Genomic DNA, 18900 nt, shown 5'->3' with positions numbered 1-18900 from the left:
TATGGCATTTACTATTTTATACGGCAGATGGCACTTGGATAAGACTTATACCTAGTTTAGTTGCTGAAAAGCAGAATTGATTGGTAATAAAATGCATGATTGATCAAGTGCAATAATGATAACCATGCCATTAATTTGGGGGACTATAAGTTGGATGGGATTCAATGCCAAATTTGGTGCATTTACAACTATTTTCAAGTAGGATAGAGAACTCTCATCTCATGGCTCTACGTCATAATTCTTTCTCACCTTACCGGATTGGATTCAATCATATGTGCATGATTATATATGGTTTCATTAATAAACAACTAATAAGCATTGCTATCAAGCAGTTCAAACCATTCAAACCGATCTACTTCATTAGTTATGCGTTTACATGTAAAATTTATAACTTTTTGAATTTCTTTGATATCAAGTCAAACAGTCAAATGTGCAAGTTTTTAAGTTAATTTTAATACATTCATATTTCAACATTTTTTTTTTTTGGGGGTTCTGTAAGAGAAACTTTCCTCTTTCTTATAGTTTAATTGATCACATATTTCAGGTAACTACAAATATGGATCAATTAATGCGAGGTTAGACAAGTGAAAGAAAACTGCTGCTACTACATTTCATTTTGAAAAAAGCAAGAAAAAAAATTCAAGCAGACAAACTGGGAGTAGGACAAAATGTTCAAGTTCACAAATAGAAAAAATAATAATAATAAGCTAGAAGAACTATTTAAAACACAAAATTTCTCAAGGAATTTGGCAATAAAAATACAAAAAAATTCTAAAGTAATTTAGAAATTTTGGCAATAAAAAGCCCACTAGTTTGTGAAGTGGCAGGGTCGAAACGAAGGGTCTTGGGGATTCGTCCCGGCTTGCAGGGCCATTTATCGGAGGTATTCACCTCTTGTAACTCTATGAATTACAGAATGAAAACATCAACTTAGAAAAAAAAATAGGCTGTGCTATGAAATTTAAAAACAAAGATTTGCCAATAACAACCAACAGTTCATTTACTTTTACAACACCAAGTGTATTTCTTTCTTTTTTTTGAAAACTTGGTAGTAGCTACCAAGGTTCGTGAGAGGGAATCGAACTCTCGACCTTTGGGTATAACAACTCTAGGACATTTTCTTTCAATTGGACATTTTGGTCATGTACATAGTTTCTTTGACTATTTATGGATTTGAGCAGTAAGAAAAAATTCGGGCAATTGACATATTTGCCTTGGGATGTCTTGTCATTTTTCATGCAAGATACATTTTCTAAAATAACAGGTCCTATATGTAAAATTTTCTTCATTATCATACAAAAGAATAATGAATTACCAGCTAAAGGATTGAGAGAAAGAAAGCGCTCTATGACATCTTCATTTTGGGCAACTGTTAAACTGCTCAAGGCATCCAATTCAATAAACAATTAAAATGAAAGAAAAGAGATAAAAAAAATTTACTTTTACTATGCACTGCTACAATTTTTTTAAATCTTCAGTTGCTGTAGTGTTTCCAATCACATGACTTGTAAATGATTGATACCGGTTGATATCTTGATATCAAACAAACTTACTTTTCATCATTGTAATTCATTTTCTTCTTTTTGGGCTGTTTTGGACTCAATTGAGGTTTCGTAGAACAAATAATTAACATAAATATCTGACCAAAGAATCAAACAATGTTTTTTTTTTTTGGGCTGGGACAGGCAGCTCTTGCAGGGTCTATATTGTCACGGGCATTTTATTTGTGCCATCTGTCCAATACTGTACTATAAACAGCAACAACAGCAAATCTTCAAGTGAGATGAAACACCTAACCTGCATGTGCTATACACGAGAGTGCCAGCAGTTTTCAATAATTTGAAACCATTCGTGAGTAGCCGCAACTGAAAAACCAAACAGGAATGAAAAGAATTTAAATAAAAATTAAAACATATGTTTGTTTAGATTACCAATTTATTCACATTATTGCAACTTAATACACTGGCAATGATACCTGATTTAATGGAGAATTTTCCTTTTGCAAAGCCCCATATGAATATTAGAAGTTAGTTCAATAAGACAATTTTGCAAGGATGGAATGTTTTGATGTGTTAAGGCGATATTTATGGAAATTTCTCACTTAGAATCCAACTCATAAAAATAAAAGAAGACAAAATTTCTCACATCTGAAGTTGATTTTGAAAAAGAGAAGGATAACCTGAAGATTAAACAAATCATCAGTTCTTTCAGCATCAAGCACACGTCTTTCCAATGTCTTCCAGCCCCACGATTCAAATTTTGTTATGTGTTTAATTGATCCATCATGAGTACATTCAGCATCCACCAGGACCTGAAATACAATTTTCAACCGGGACCAAATTTAAATTTTGATAGAAGGCAAAATACCAAAGCTGCATTCAGATATTCAAGTGAGGCTCAGAAGAAATATTTAGCATGATTAAGCTTCAGTTAAACACTCAACACAATTTTCACAAATACTAAGCCTCCATATAACCCTATTTATCCTCAATTTAACCTCAACTGGATGAGTGAAGAATAAACAGAACTCAAACTAGACAAAGTTCTTCACATTGTAATCAAATTGATGGTACTGCCAAGAGGCATACCAGTCCTTACAAGCCCTAGTAACAACCGCAGACCCAGTATTTATAATGCTCTCTCACATACTTTATCATAGCCTGAGGTACACGGTTCATCATCCTTGATGGGACGGAATAGCTCGCTCTTACTTAGCCCAGCTACTCCGGAGTTTCTACCATAGAATAGCAATTCGGGCTCTGGATTAGGCTTGGAGTCATTCCTCTCTCTTGCTCTCCTGTCTCTCCTCTTTTCTTTCCTTGATTTTTTGTCAGTCCAATCCCCAAATTTAACTCCAGTCACATCAGGATCTGTGCCAGATTTCAGTAAAATAACAGAACAAATCAGTTGTGGTGTATAAATTTGTTGGTGCCATACCAGTTGCATTGATTACCATATTCATGTACAGTATAATCACAAAATTTGATACTTCTGGTTTTATTGGGTTTTTTTCTTGTAATTGGGGTAAGAAAAAATAGTAATAATAAAAAAACCATCGATTTCAGTTGGTATCACATGCTATCCTACCACATTGTATCATAGTTTTAGTTTCAGTCCATATAGGTCGATCCGAAACCCACAGGAAAAAATAGTAATAATAAAAAACCATTGATTTCAGTTGGTATCACATGCTATCCTACCAGTACATTGTATCATAGTTTTAGTTTCAGTCCATATAGGTCGATCCGAAACCCACAGTTCTATTAAATTCATTACACTTAAATCACAAGGCCAAAATCCTCAGCTGCTGCTTAAAATCTACTTTAGCAGTCCAAGGTGAAATCCTCAGTGAGTACATGGTGCTATTGGTGCAAACTAACCAGTGGGAAGGGCAATACCTGATTCATACTTCGACCTGAAAGGCAATAGCTGATTAATATTTTAGCACTCTTAAATCACAATGTGGCCCAAATTCTCAGAAGCCAGTTAGATAGTACTTATAGCAGTCAAAAGTGAATTCTCAATCAATATTATTGGTGCAAACCAAATAGTGGAAACGACAATACCTGATTCATAATTAGATCTGAAAGGTAAAACAGAAAATGAGGTCCCATCACAAACAAAGAGGCGACATACATCTCCAAGGGAATATTTCCTCAACATGGTGCGACACGCAGCTAATCGGTGCCTTGCGACATCGACACCTGTCAGCGACCCATTCCCGCCGAGCATTTCACATAGCATGCATAGCTTTGCACCTGATGATGAAGAAACTAACCACTTAGGTACAGATCAGAAACAATATGCTGAGTTGCTGGTTTAATTTTAACACTTGTGTGTATTTGAATGTTTGCAGTCTTTTTTTTACATCAACCTCAGGTTTAAAAATCCCTATTATTCCCAATCCACCACCACCAACAATCCAAATCAATAAGAAAATGTATAATCTTAGAATTAGAATAAATAAGTATACCAGCTTGGTATGGTCAGTACATATATAAGTTGGGGCTGTAACAATATATAGTGAATTCCTCCCCGGTACTCCCCCCCCCCCCCAAAAAAAAAATCACACACACAACACAAATGCATACAAAAATGGAAAAAGGACATAGTCCTGCTAAAAGGCTGGTACAGTATCAATAAGTTATCTAATATGAAGATATAAATACCAGGAGCAGCACAAAGATCAAGAACATGGTCTCCTGGCGAGACATTTAAGGCTAACACAGCCGCACCAGAGGCTGCATCCATGCCATATATCTGCATATTATTTTACATTAAATGAACATAAATTAAACATCAAGTACATAAATTAAAGAAAAACAGCATTCTAAACCACAGTACATTGTGATATTTCTCAGAGGTCAGGTATACTAATGAAGTCGAATATGATAATGTCAGTTATCCAGCACAGCTCAAATCCCATACTCATTTCTGTTACTTAACTTTATTTCTTTTATGATACAGGTGAAAGCCGCCTAGGACCAGTACACATACAACAATTCTTGCTTTATGATAAAAATGGCCATCTCACCTTACCTAGCTGGTATGATTGAGCACCAGCAATCTGAATTTGAGGAGGGATCGAGTAGAAACTAGGAAGCCAAATGACCTTCTCAAGCTTGCAATTTAACTCAGATTCAATCGCGCCAATTTCAGATTCAAATTCTGGCTTTACTCTTGAGTTTCAGAAAGAATAATACAAAGTTAAGATTGGCACCAGCACTATCAATAATATAAGAAGCGTCGGATTAAGAAGACGAGGAGAAAATAATATATAATATCAAGGTTTTAATGAAGATCGAGCATGGGTAAAGTTTGGTCTATTGTCTGCATGTATTAACCAAAGATAGCTTAAACTTGATTATTAATATCTGGCTAATAGAAGTTACAGAAAATTGCCATTTTGATTGGTACACAGAGCAACCTGATACCATGCTAGTCAGGCCTAGAACAGGTAAATAGCATGATAAGTGCAATTGTGTAATTAACAAGTGAAATTTGTGTAGAGAATAGAAAAAGAAAGTAAAATTTTGTGTAGTTACCTAATATACCGAGGTATAGAGTTAGCCAAGGAGTAAATGGAAGGGTCCAGATCATTTTCTTCGAGAAACTCGAGAAATGCAACCGGCAGCGGGAAATCAGCCGTGTTAGGTTGCGATATAGAAGAGGCTTCATCGGTGGAACAATTTTGCATTTCCATTTTTAATGTACTCTGATAATATGAAACAACATTCGCATCACAATAAATAAATAATTGTGAAAGGGATAAAATTGATTGAGGTTACTGCATTAAGAGATATGTGCCTCTACGAATACAAATTACAAAGGCTAAAGAGCAAGTAAGATTTAGAGAGGGAAATTAGCGTGGATTAAATACCGTCCTGTGAGGAAAGCAGGTCGGTGAGGGCGGAGAGCGGCGGCGGCGGCGGCGGCTGCTGCGGCTGCCCTTCTTCTCCCACTTGTCGCTAGCTCCTGTGAGGAAATTTTGGGTGTATTGGGAGTAAGCCGTACAAAATACGGAGCGGGGCTGAAACGATGCAACCAACATCGCTGTCGCAGATTTGGTGGCCTGTTGGGTTACCTACTTTACCTTGTACTGTACTGTACTGGACTCAATGGGAGTCCGTATCGTCTCAGGTACCACATAAAATGGAATTCGTATCCTCTGCATTAACGGAATGTGCATTAATAGATCTGGACCGTCCGATTGAAATCCGCACTAATATTAAAGAGCCCGTGCATTATAGGTGTGATCCGGATTGGCTCCGATCCTGATCAGATGGCCGAGATGCAATAAACTCAAAAGATTTTTTTTTTTTGATTTAATGCAGAAGATGCGGACTCCCACATAAGTCGGCCAATTTTACAGTTCACATGTGGTAGGTACCTGAGGTGATCCATATAGGACTCAATGAGGGGGTTGGTTATAGAATTATGTGAAAGTGAAACATATTATTCAAATTCTAATGTTCACAAGGACTTTTATATAGATTTTGAAACCAAATCTCTCATTCGGAAGATGTTGTTTTATGCTACAATGCTACTAAGGATCTCCATCAGAGATTTGAGACCACAATTTATCATTCAGAAGATATTATTAACTTATTAACTTGTTTTAGACTTGAACATCTAGAAGTATAAAATATTATTACATTGTAAATTACATGTGTCAAAAATAAATAACAGAAAGCACTACATTATTAAAGTTAACCTTACAATTCCAACATTTGGTCTTATTTTCTGAGAAACAGTTTTAATCTAGTAATTAATACACTATGTTTTATGTAGAAGGTTACAAATTTAAAATTCAATCAATTTTTTTTAATATATTAAACAAAGAACGATGTGAAAAGAATTATAAGGTAGCAATTTAGTACAGAGACGTGTGATATATTTATGGCAATGCTTTGAAAGATTACAATTCCTATCTGGCATTATTGTACTTGTACATATCCTTCTTATAACAATGGACAAATTCAGACACTACAGATTGAAGGCTAATTACTATCAAAATTCATTTTTTTTTTTTTCTTCTTCTTTTTCCCTCTTTAAGCATAAAATACACAAAGTATGACAAATCTTCCCATTGCTTATGGGAGAAACCCTAGTATTTCGGAGGTAAAATGTGACCAAAACGTTGTGTTGCCTATTTGCCTTGAACTTAAAAATAGTGTGACAAAAGAATTCTAGCAAATATAGACTTTGTACTATGAAGCTTCCTTTCTAGATGTTAAGGGTATCTGAACTCTTGAATCCTTTTCTTGACTGTTGCTATTGTTGGCTCCAGCTTGTGAGTTCACTGAATGCAATGCAGGTTTCAGTTTGTAGTTGTTGTATGCAACGACTCCCACAATCGCTGAGAAGTAGAGAGAACCAAGTTATGCAAAAAATTACTTTACTTTTTGTAATAATAAGGTTGATGGCTTGAAGCAGTGTACATAGTGTGGCCATGATCAAGGAATTGACATATCTGGTGCGGGAACTGTACTGTCCAAGTCTGATGCCGGTACCCTCATGCACTGGTTGGTGTGGCATATTTAGCACATAGGGTACTATTTATGCTCCACCTTTCAACCTTTTGCTTTTTTTTTTATTAGCATATTTTATATTTTTTAGCATGCCAATCCAGTTTTATGCTGGTATGTATCAGCCTATATTGGTCAGTACCAGGTGGTACTGCAGTCCTTGGTTTCGATCAAGTATAGTCTATTATACCACCAAGGCTATGGCCTAAAGGTATCAAAAGGGTCTCCCCATAGTGGAGATATAAGTGGTCAAATTCCAGCAGGCGCTGGTAGGTTTTTTGTTTGGGTTAGTGTGTGTGCCTATGGCTTCTAGACAAAGAGAAAAATAATAGCTACTAAAGTACTTTTGGTATACCCAATCTAAAGCATCAGTAAAATATTAGTAAGAGCATACCTATTCCATATCCAATGATATTTACAAAGGTCAACTTTGTGTCGGCAAAAATGGCAGCTGATAGGAGAACAACTGCCCAGTCCCTGACAACACCAGTTACACGTGCAGTCAGGGCACTGGTACGAGAAATGACAAGAAAGACAGAGAGATTTAGAACAAAGGTGCACATGCAGTTCAAGAAGAGTATTAGAGGCGGGAAGTTCCAAGAGCCACTTGAATCCATTTTGGGTTTTTCTAGAAATATCCATGGTACAAATAGACACACCGCACTACATCAGAAGAAAAAGGAAAATCAAATCAGAAAAAGAACATATAAGAAATATCTTAAATGAGCAACAACTTTGGGGCAGGGGTTGGAATGGTAAAGAAAAAGAAAAAAAAAACTAAATGGTCCAGTTTGTACTGATTACTATGAAAGGGTGCACTTCTACCAATTTTCAGACTTTTACTGTTCAATCATCTAATTTTTCTTTTGTCAGTTTCCAGAATTCATTACTGAAAAGACTAACATGCAAGGACCAAACTGAACCCATTTGTACAATAGAGGTATCATGGATTAATGTCTGCATCAATGGCACAATTTGTCATCAATTTACTAAGCTTATTTGGCGGTAATTATGAACAAAAGGACACTAATGCAATCAGAGAGAGAGAGAGGGAGAGAGAGAAAGAAGGGGGGAGGGGGGCACCTGCAAGGGCTAACATAGTACATCATAGAAATGAGATTCAATCTGACACCCTTTTTCTTCAGAAAAATCTCAATGAAAATAAGCCTCAAGGCCTCAGCAATAACGCCCCCCATCTGATATACCACACCGACCCAGACGATGGTAACTTCTCCAATGGAGGCCACAACCACCCCAATACTTATAATTGACATTATTACAAACATCCTACCACTCAACTCCTCTAACCCAGCTGCTGCACCTAGTAAAAATACTGCCACTGGCACTGAAAATATACCAACACAAAATATAAAATAAATGATAATATAAATTGCAGTAGGAGTAGAAAATGGTAATTATAGTTCCCTGCAAAAAGATTATAACATTTTGCTTAGACTAGTTTTTTCTTTTTTCTCTAAGTATATTTCTTGAACCAAACTACCTTTCGGATGAAATATACATTTTAGCATCCAAATAGTCCAAATTGTATAGTCACCAATTATCACTCAAAACAATACAAAAGACAAATAAAGGAGAAACATGTTATAAAATTTCACAGAAACAAGGAAACTGAAAACATACTTATAGCTTTCAACATTTGCGCAAATGCAACAGATATGTAGAGGTATGCACTGTTCCCTAGCCATAGTGTCATTGCAAACATGGCACCTATTGGTACGACTGATGTTAAATATCTGAAAGTAAATCAGATCAGAAGTTAGGGAATAAAACATTAACTAAATCAAGGGTATTAGTTCATTATACTGTAACAAAGTGATCACATCAGCTGATATATAAGTATCAAAAGCCACAAGAGATGGGCCTTCTTTTCAGGATATCATGGTCACTTATTTACCAAAGAAAACCCCAACCCCTACCCGAACTCATCCAGATGACATTAGCAAATTGTGAAGCCCCTGTGGGCATTTGGAAATTTGACCCACTACAGAAAACTCGTCCGGATGACATCAGAAAATGTCAGATACATAAACTTATGATGCCACTCGGTGAAGTTCCCAAGGGAGTTACTACCAGGAGTCCATATCTACTATTATTCTGGACCCAGATCGCACAATCTGATTTTCCGTTTCCAATGTCCAATCTAAAACAAATGTGTCTGGTCAACCCAATGACACATCAAATTGCAGCTGTGCATTTGTTTTATCATTTAAGATTAGACAGTCCAAACAGAAAAGGCAGGATCTGAGATTTGAGTCCAGAATAAAAGCAGAAAGGAAGGCTACTAAAGGGGAATGCTCATTAAACTTCAAGAGATCACAAACCTCACCTTTTATAGGTGGGCTTTTGACTTTTTAATTCATAGTTCATGAAAAAGTACAACTAATGACATATATTCAAATAAAACTACTCACATTTCTGATGTCATTCCCTCTTCGACCTTCATGACCTGAGATTTATCAAAAACAAAAGGTTTCTTATCCGAAAAGTTTTGTACCAGTGATGTACCAGTCAATGGCAAATATAAATCAGATTTTACTGATATAATACAGTTGATGGGTACTAAACATGATTTTTGATATTGCAGGAGTTTTTATAAGGTTCCTTATTAACAAAAGACAGCATAAATATTGCAAAATTAACTAAAAATAGAAAATAATAAGAGAAATATACCTTAAATACTTTTGTAATTATGAAGCAAACAATAGATGAGAAAACCATATGCAATAATGTAAGAGCCACTGGATATGGGAAGTTGATATCCTTTGACGACAGTACCCACTACAAAAGAAGAATAATATGTAAAATGGAGGCCAGAAAAAATAAATAGAAGGAAAAGGCTAGATTTTGCATGTGCAGGGACAAAACAGCATCAGAAAAATATCCTACAAACCTACAAAGTACAAACTTTATTCTTTCATCAAGCACTAAGAACAGAAATAAAAAATGTAAATTACCAACGAGTCACTCAGAGCAGAAATAACAAATGTAAATTACCAACGAGTCCCTGAACTTCTTTTGACAAATGTAACTTCTCTACCCGGACATTAGCATCTCATAATAAAAGGCCAATTGCCAAAAATCCCCAATTGTATTTTTTTTTTCTCAAATAAAAGAATTAAAACAGAAGGTGCAATTTGTACAACTACAGGCCACACAATCATACATGACAAGCAAAGATAATTGTACCTTAGTCCTAAATTTTGTTGCTCTTTTCTCAGTTTTTTCATTTGCAGTATCAGTCAATAAATGGGCATGACCTCAAGGGACTAGTTAGCAATATATGAGAAATGAGCAGGAAAAAAAAAAGAAAAACTGACGATAGAGAAAAAGAGAAGGTACCTTATTGAAAAAGATCTGGCCACTGGAGATGGCAACGTAGAAGAGGAGGTAAAAGTACGTTATTGCCCCTTCTCTCCATTGCTGTATCTTCTCTTCCGACTTGGCTCGTCCCTCCATTGCTGCTTCTTTGATCAATTTTACAGGAACTGTGACTGGGTCTGAGAGAGAGGTCCTTCATGTTTCTTCTACTTTTCTAGGTTTTTAAGTACCGAAGGAGAAATCGGAGTAGCTTGCTCCAAAGATCTCTGACGAGCTTCTTAATAATTATAACCCCACGAGACATAATCTACGACTACTTACTAAGAGAACGCGTGCCAAGCTCTGGTTTATTGTGGGGGAGTGGGTAGTAGTAGTAGCTGTAGTAGTGAACATTTGTAGAAAGTTGGGGGAAATTCGGTGGATCTCGTATTCTCGTCCTTTGCTTGAGTTTGACTTTTGACTTTCAGCTCGCTTTTGCAATGAGGAATATCGCCAGAAATTTTTGTTAATGAGAAAATAAATAAAAATATATCTAAAAAAATTCGATACGCACTAAAACGTGTCTGTGATGTTCAGAGCACGTTATAAATCAAAATTAACCACTAATTAATAAAACTTTGGGTATTGGTTTGTACCAGGGTTATAAATAACAGTATGCGATCGTCAGATAGACAGGTTATTGCTAAGCGATTAATCGAAAATAATCAGTCATAATCGGAAATAATCGGCCGATTTGTCAGAAAAAATTTATGATAGTTTAGTCACCGCCAACGACTAAACAACTAATTAATCGGCCTAAACAGATGTTTTTTACAACACTGGTTTGTACAACGTCTAGACATATTGCAATATTTGTTCATATCAATTTTTTCATGTAATCTTATTGTATTTTATATTGTAATATTTATTTCATATTGGATCGGATTTACTTGTAATGAAGGTCAAATGCTTATATTCTACTGGCAGGTCGGCACCATTAATGAAGCTCAAATGTTTATTGGCTGTGTGATTTTATGATGCGAAGTCCACTGGGGTTTGGTGTCACTTGGCATTTAATTTGGTATTGTAAGAGCATCTACATCGGTTATTTTTTTTCTGATTTCTAAATTGACGTGGCAATTGCTATTTTGATTTTAGCGTTGTATGTCCATTTCTTATTAAGCAAATTTTTTGATAAAGAAACGTTTTCTAAACGACAATTTGGCGAAATACTCCACTCCTATTTGCTTTATTCTTATCATTGGTGTCAGAAATAAATGCTCTTATGATTCAAAACTGACGGAAACAGTAAAAGAAATTAAAACTAATTGCTGGAATGCAGAGTGTCGGAAATTAATTTTGAATTAATTTCTTTTTGAGTAAATTTCTTTTTTATTGCAGCGATGCAGATGCTCTGAGATCAATGTGCAAAGTTCACTTGCAAAGTCGCAATGGTCCCTGCATCTCTCTTTATTTGAGTATAGCAAGGCAGTGATTTCATGTCAAAAAAAAAGATCAAAACACCTCTAATTATGAAATATAAAATCATAAAATTAGAATGTTGTACAAATTAACGTTCAGAATTTTTTTTTTCAAAATATTTGAATGTGATAGACTAGAACAGTCAGCATTTATTTATTTTTAATTGGGCATCAAACTAGAATACTACACAATGTTCAGAGTTCGTTAATTAGTAGTTAATGTTATTTCGCTAATCTGAATATTTTGTTATATAATGTTCTCTAAACATTACAAACAATCACATTTTTTTCGAATTCCTTATCCATTATTGATATTTATTTATTTTCTTATTAATAAAAATTTCGGGAATATCGCCATTGTTACGAAAACGGAGATGTTCGGGTGTTTGTCAGTAGCCACCGCCTGCCACGTCAGCAAACCGTTTATGCCAATTGCCATTTGGTATTTATATATGGGGTAATAATTAATAGAATAGGGTATGATATTTTTGGTATTTCGTTCTTGGTTGATCGATTTCGAAATTTCAACCGGAGGATCACTAAACTAATAGTGTATATATATAGAGATAGGCTAATATCAAAACGTTTGCACCACGCCTCCCGTGCAACCAAGTCATTTTCCAATTTTTAAAGTCCAAATGATAAATCTAAACCATTAGATGTGTTCTCCATATTAAAATGTGCTTGGAGACAAAATTTTACATTTTTTGTAATTTTTTTACTATTTATTAAGCCACTTTGAAAATCGCTGATCCAACGGTGGCTTCTGATTTTACTGTTCCAAACAGCCACCGTTGGATCAGCGATTTTCAAAGTGGCTTAATAAATAGTAAAAAAATTCCAAAAAATGTAAAATTTGGTCTCCAAGCACATTTTAATATGAAGAACACATCTAACGGTTTAGATTTATCATTTGGAGTGGCTTAATATATAGAGAGTGGCTAAGCTCAAATCGATTTTTCCTAGGCCCAGGAACAAACGACTCGGTTCTCTAATTTCCGAAGTTCAAACGGCCGATCCAAACCGTTAGATGTTTAATCTATATTAAAATGTGCTTGGAGACCAAATTTTACATTGTTTTGAAATTTTTTTACTATTTATTAGGATGGTTTGAAAATCGCTGTTTTTATTAAAATTCTGCACCATAAAAAAACAGCGACTTTCAAACTATCTTAATAAATAGTAAACAAATTCCAAAAAATGTAAAATTTGGTCTCCAAGCACATTTTAATATAAATTAAACATCTAACGGTTTGAATCGGCCGTTTGAACTTCAAAAATTAGAGAACCGAGTCGTTTGTTCCTAGGCCCAGGAAAAATCGATTTGAACTTAGTCTCTCTATATATATATATTTGTTATAATATATTTGAATTATATTGACGTGAGTATTGTACATACTACATGTGACACAAATTGGGCATGTGAGTTTTCACATGGAGCATGATGCATTTTGTTTTGTTTTGTTTGTTTTATGAGATCACAATATCATTTTGTTACTTTAAATATTATAATATTTAGAAAAACGGATTTGAAAATATAAGCTGAAGGATCATTTTATATATACAGATAAAGAGGCCTTGTCTTCAAATTTCAAAAGTTGAAAGATTTTTTAATTCTCTCTCAAATTTCATGTCCAAATAAGTTCTTCGTTATGTTTGAGTCTGACGTTTTCATTATGTTATTGTATCTGTATCAAGAACTTATCTTTAATCTAGTGACAAAAGAATTCAAAACTCACAAAATGAAACTTTTTTCTTAATCTAGTGTCACTTAAACCCTCGTCATGAATTTGATGCACACACTATTAGAGAGCAGAAAGAGAGAGGCTGACCTTTTTTTTTTTTATCTCTGTTTTGATGAAAGGCATCTTTAGGGTCGTCCGACGTTGAATCTCGTGATACGAATTCACATCCTCTTCAATACCTGATAAGGGAATCTTTTACAATTACTAGATTTGGACTATTCTTTTTAACTTGGCACAAATCTCAAAACCAAATAATATTGCCCTCTATGGTGACTCGAATTCCAAACCAGTTGAAATTTAATCTCAAATCATAAAGTGAGAGTAATCCTCTGCAATACCTGAGAGAATACGAACTCCTCGTGATGCAGAGGCGGAGCAATGGCGTCACTTGGGACGACAGAGGTGGGAGGTGGTACAGCGACTGAATAAAATAAGATATGAGTATCAGTTTTAATCTGATACAAATTTCAAAACGGGTTTTCTTATATCTAAAAAGGCATCACATCACTTTAGATCCGACTAGAAATATTGTACTGATGCATGAGGGAATATAGACTCAACCCGAACCGGATCTGTTTGTGTGTAATGAGGATGTATAGCAAATTTAGACTTGGATATGTAACATTTGAATTTATACGAATTTAATAAGTAAATCAACATAATTGGTAAGGATCTTATAAATTATTAGATAAATATATTTATTAAATTAACATACAAATCCTTTAAAAGAATTAATTGATTATGGAATTTTATTGACAGCTATCTCATAACTTTATTTTTTGTTTCCTTTTATTGAGGCCGGTTGTTTTATAGAAATTTCTCCGGAGCCTTGATTCTTTTTAAAATTTAGGATGCCTCGTGCCGTATCGTGACGTACTTCAGTACTTGTGAGCAGTGTTGCAAAGAATGTCTGTTTAAGTTGATTAATTGGCCAATTAATCATTAGCGGCGATCAAGCCAGAATTTTTCCGACTAATCTACTAATTATTTCCAATTAATCGTTTAGTGGTACTATGTTCGTCTGACGAGCGCATATCTTATTTACAACACTACTTGTGAGATATGATGATTAAAAAATATAAGAGAAGTGCTGAAGTGCATGAGTGGGGGTGACGATGTGAATTCGTATCCTTTGCATTGACGAAACGTGCATTAACAGATATGGACCATCCGATTGAGATTTGTACTAATATTAAAGGGTGCATATGTATAAGCTGGATTGGTTCAAATCCGATTGAGATTTGTACTAATATTAAAGGGCCCCGTGCATATGTATAAGCTGGATTGGTTCAAATTCTAATCAGATAGCCGAGATACATTAAACTCAAAAAATTCTCTTTCGAGTTAATGCAGAAGATGCGGAGATCTGAGAATGTGGGGTGGATGATTAAGAATTATGTGAGATCTATCTATTCAAGTTTGAGAAAGAATAACTACTTCCTAATTTGCAAAAATGAAAGAAAAAAAAAATACTAAGAACAAAAACTGTGTGTTTGCGCGTTTTCAAGATGGAACACAGCCCGATTGTATCATGTCTTGTGCGCTAGAATTCAAGTTCTGTACATATACGACGAGGCCGCCCGCATTCTCCTGTGACTTTATCTCTCTCTCTCTCTCTCTCTCTCTCTTTTTGAGAATAGCCCTTAGACACACACACACACTCCCATACCTCAATCCTGGCCCACTGCAGAATCGAGCCCCTGCTCTCCCGTGAGAGAGCCAATGCCTTAATCGGCTGTACTAGACAGCGTTGGCTGTGACTTTATCTTTCTCTCTAGTTTTATGAGTGCATATCCTCTGAGATATTTCATATTTTGCATGACCGACGTGTTTGGTGCCTATTCAAGGATAGCGCATGGACCAATATAATTTGAGCTTTGAAATTCGTGCATAACGTACTTGAACGGTTGAGATTTTCCAAAAAGTCATGCAAAATATGAGATATATTAACATATGCGAATTCAGTTTTACGGTCCTAATTAAACGAGAGATCTTATATCCGCTGCTAGTTCATGCATTGTACTTCATCAGTGAGATCTCATAACCTCTCAAAAGTCTATTTGAGCGAGATTTTTCACGTCTTCAAGAAATTAGGCAAAAAAATAAAAGAAAAGTATGTAAAATACGAGAAAGGAGTAGGTGTAGGTCCGATGACCATTGAACCTACTCAATTATGGTTCAATGTATTCCATAACAGTCCTATTCGCTTTAAGATTCGTGTGCACGGAATTGTTGCAATTTCACACGGATGTTAAAGCGTAGTATACATATTTTAAAGTGGATCGGACGGTCCTGAAATCTATAGAACCTAAAGTAAGTTCAATGAGCATCGGACCTATTATGTGCTCGTAAAATATATGAAAATTCGAAAAATTGAACTAGTTTTAAGGTCAATTATGATAATCATGTAAAAATTTAACGCTCATCAGATATCAGTTAGTCTCTGGCACAGCCATCCTCAAATTTCTATTGGGCCACAAAGCAAACCACAACAGAGCCCAAGTAATAGAAATAAATGGACTGATATTGAATAAGCAAATTTTACAAAGCGGGCCTTAAAATATAACTTTAGCTGCATATCCTGTGTATTTTATTTTTTTTTAAAAAGAGTTTCTAAGTATGTAAGAATTTAAATATGAAATAAAAGTCTGCAAAATATCTAAACAGAAATTAAAAACAAAAGATTAATGAAAGTCTTTATATATTTAAAACAAGGTTCTAAATAGCGATTATAGCGCTATAGCTTTTAAGATCCAAAAAAGCTATATTGCAACTATATCTAGCTATTTATAATCATTATAAAATAAAAGCGGTTAATAGCGTTATAGTTTTTGAGGTCCACAAAAACTATAGCGCAGTTATTGCGTAGCTATAGCTAGTTATTAGAACCATGATTTAAAACAAAAAAATATATATGAAATAGAAGAATAAAGCTAGGGTGTGATATGCTCACCAAGAGAGTTTGATGAGCACAACTCCAAAAGTTCATCGGATCGACTTCAAACGCCAAATCCAAATCGTTGAAATCCATATGCTTCATGAGTGATGCATGTGCATGCAAAATTTTGAAAGTTTCGAGTTTATTTGCTACACGGTCAAGTGGTCAAAGAAATGAACATTTTATTAAGTTAATTTATAAGTTGTTTTGTATATTCAATTTTTATTATTTCTTTGATCGCTTGACCTTGTAGCAAATAAACTTGAAACTTTTAAAATTTTGTATGTATATGCATCACTCATAAAGTACATGGATTTCAACGGTTTGAATTCGACGTTTGACGTTGATCCGATATACTTTTAGAATTGTGCTCACCAAACTCTTTTGGTGAGCACATCACACTCTAGCTTTGCTCGAAATAGAATATTACTAAACAAAAATTCGAGAAGGCAAGGGAATAAAGAGATTGGATCTTTTCTGAAACTTTAATAAAGAAAAAAAATAGATGCAGCTATCAGACTTCCATTCAAGGAAGGAGATAAGAAGCTTCCCATATATATTCTTCCTACTTTTTATACAAGAATATGAGATTGGTTCTATGTAGCGAGTTGAGATTTTCTAGGCATGAACATCTGGCAATGCATGTTAATTTATAGAGGGCTTTATTTAAACTATTAATATACATGTAAGAGGTAGAGTGGAAAAAATAACACGGTGGAGCCGGTTCCGTCACGGAGCAGTACGGTTACGACATGGTATGTGTACATGGGCGGAACTAGAAAATAGAGATTGGGGGGGCTGAAAAATCAAATATAGTGTAATATCATTTTATAAAGGGGGCTAAAAGATATTAATGCATATAAAAATTACAAAATTTAATGGACCAAACTACAAATTTTCAAACTATAGGGGGTGCTTAGCACCCTTTCCCCACCACTATGTTTCGCCCCTGTACGCGTAACAGTTACGTGTTGTGATTATCTTTTGAAAATTTGACATGGTACAGTACGTCACGTGAAATATCTAGTTACGGCATGTGATCACGCGAGTCACGTTTGATCACGACACGTTTGGACATGGCGTGACTATTCACGTGCCGTGCATGACCACCTCTTGACATTTTAGGTACGGCACGACACGGCACGTGAAAAATTAACTTGATCACGGCACAACACGAGATTACAGTCACGACGTGTTAGTTACAAGTGCATCTCTGACCATTCATAACTTGACACAGATAATCGGAGATCGAGCATTTAACCTTCAAAAATCATAAAGAGGTACACTGAATTCAGAGCATCTCTTACCCATTTTCTTTTGCACTTTCCTCTGGTTTGCTTTATTCCAGTCTAGACTTGCTCCTCACAATTAAAAATATAAATTGTTATCTTTTAAAAAAAAAAGTGTGACTCTTAGATTGTTCTTTGCTTTAGTTTATGGATTAAGAAAAAGATCCACTATATCATGTTAACGGTTAAAAAAAGTAACCGTGAAAGAAACTAAAACCATATAGATTGAGAAATAAAGAAACATGTATTTGTGCACTGATGCATTAAACAAATATTCAGGGGCGGATCTTAGTGCATTTTAGGAGTGCTAAGTTACCTTTATAATTTCAAAATTTGCTTATCAAGTATATTGAATTTTAACATAAATTTTATTTTTATATGGATTATCCCCTCTAATATAATATAATTTTCTTTTTAAAAGGGACTAGATGCAAAGTTTAGAAATTAAAGACTCCGGATCTTGCTTTTCCATTTCCATATAGCCACTTGGGTTTCCTTTCCAAATAATCAGCATTAAATAAAAGAAACGTTATTGCTCTCTCTAAAAAAGAAACTGTCCCAAGAAATTATAATTTGTAATTCCCGAAATTTTTAAAAATACCATACTCCAAAAAATAATAAATCAAAAGATCACGATTCTGAGAAATTTTGAAAAATAGCATGGCCGCATCTAGGCGTAGCGGCCACTATTCTGCAGGCCGCTCCTAGGAGAAGTGTTTAGGCCGCTCCTAGGGGATGCGGCCAGCCTTTTTTTTTTTTTTCCAAAATTAGTAGATTTTGTTTTTAGATTTTTTTGTTTTGAAAATAGTTGTAGTTATGGGTCATTTAATTTGAAAATATTTTACGTTTGTCAGAAGAAATATTATGTTGGAAAAGTCGTTCGTGAATTACATATGTACGAAGAAGTAGTTTGATTTTGTTTTGATTTAGAAATATTAACTTAAGATACGCCTAGCAAACATGAAATAAATATTCAATACAATAAAAATACTCCTAAATAATATTCTTCAAAATACTACAACAAACAAGTAAGCAATCACAACATAAAATTGACTACTAGATAAAAATACATTGCTTGCCTCTCAACTTAAAAATTGACAA

General features: G+C 34.8%; 2 protein-coding genes across 2 annotated transcripts; both read right to left on the bottom strand.

Moving 5' to 3' along the window:
• Nucleotides 1-582: 582 nt before the first annotated feature.
• On the bottom strand, nucleotides 583-5574 carry LOC144565829 (S-adenosyl-L-methionine-dependent methyltransferases superfamily protein). The gene is made up of 10 exons (XM_078315677.1): nucleotides 5381-5574; nucleotides 5046-5215; nucleotides 4535-4679; nucleotides 4170-4260; nucleotides 3567-3758; nucleotides 2650-2870; nucleotides 2180-2311; nucleotides 1798-1865; nucleotides 1316-1377; nucleotides 583-902 (listed from the first exon to the last, which is right to left on the bottom strand). Exons 1-10 carry the CDS (start codon nucleotides 5549-5551, stop codon nucleotides 772-774), a joined length of 1383 nt encoding a protein of 460 aa, XP_078171803.1. The 5' UTR covers nucleotides 5552-5574; the 3' UTR covers nucleotides 583-771.
• Nucleotides 5575-6389: 815 nt separating this feature from the next.
• On the bottom strand, nucleotides 6390-10611 carry LOC144565830 (putative sugar phosphate/phosphate translocator At3g14410). The gene is made up of 7 exons (XM_078315678.1): nucleotides 10389-10611; nucleotides 9720-9827; nucleotides 9461-9495; nucleotides 8670-8782; nucleotides 8112-8373; nucleotides 7423-7691; nucleotides 6390-6859 (listed from the first exon to the last, which is right to left on the bottom strand). Exons 1-7 carry the CDS (start codon nucleotides 10503-10505, stop codon nucleotides 6711-6713), a joined length of 1053 nt encoding a protein of 350 aa, XP_078171804.1. The 5' UTR covers nucleotides 10506-10611; the 3' UTR covers nucleotides 6390-6710.
• Nucleotides 10612-18900: the final 8289 nt, after the last annotated feature.

The sequence above is a fragment of the Carex rostrata genome, chromosome 14, assembly GCF_964058835.1.
Source record: "Carex rostrata chromosome 14, lpCarRost1.2, whole genome shotgun sequence".
In the NCBI taxonomy this organism is placed as follows: Eukaryota; Viridiplantae; Streptophyta; class Magnoliopsida; order Poales; family Cyperaceae; genus Carex; species Carex rostrata.
The sequence above is the reverse complement of the archived record's forward strand: the minus strand, read 5'-3'. Positions and strand labels throughout refer to the sequence as shown.

What these genes read in the sequence shown, in the direction of transcription:
- LOC144565829 (XM_078315677.1), bottom strand. Translation starts at nt 5,551, where the DNA reads ATGTTGGTTGCATCGTTTCAGCCCCGCTCCGTATTTTGTACGGCTTAC. An exon ending in CAGATCTAATTATGAATCAG is followed by an intron (nt 2,871 to 3,566) that starts GTATTGTCGTTT and finishes AATCTGGCACAG; the next exon opens with ATCCTGATGTGACTGGAGTT. An exon ending in CTCGTGTATAGCACATGCAG is followed by an intron (nt 1,378 to 1,797) that starts GTTAGGTGTTTC and finishes TGCCTTGAGCAG; the next exon opens with TTTAACAGTTGCCCAAAATG.
- LOC144565830 (XM_078315678.1), bottom strand. Translation starts at nt 10,505, where the DNA reads ATGGAGGGACGAGCCAAGTCGGAAGAGAAGATACAGCAATGGAGAGAA. An exon ending in GCCAGATCTTTTTCAATAAG is followed by an intron (nt 9,828 to 10,388) that starts GTACCTTCTCTT and finishes CTTCTTTTGTAG; the next exon opens with TGGGTACTGTCGTCAAAGGA. An exon ending in GCAAATGTTGAAAGCTATAA is followed by an intron (nt 8,374 to 8,669) that starts GTATGTTTTCAG and finishes GTATATTTTCAG; the next exon opens with TGCCAGTGGCAGTATTTTTA.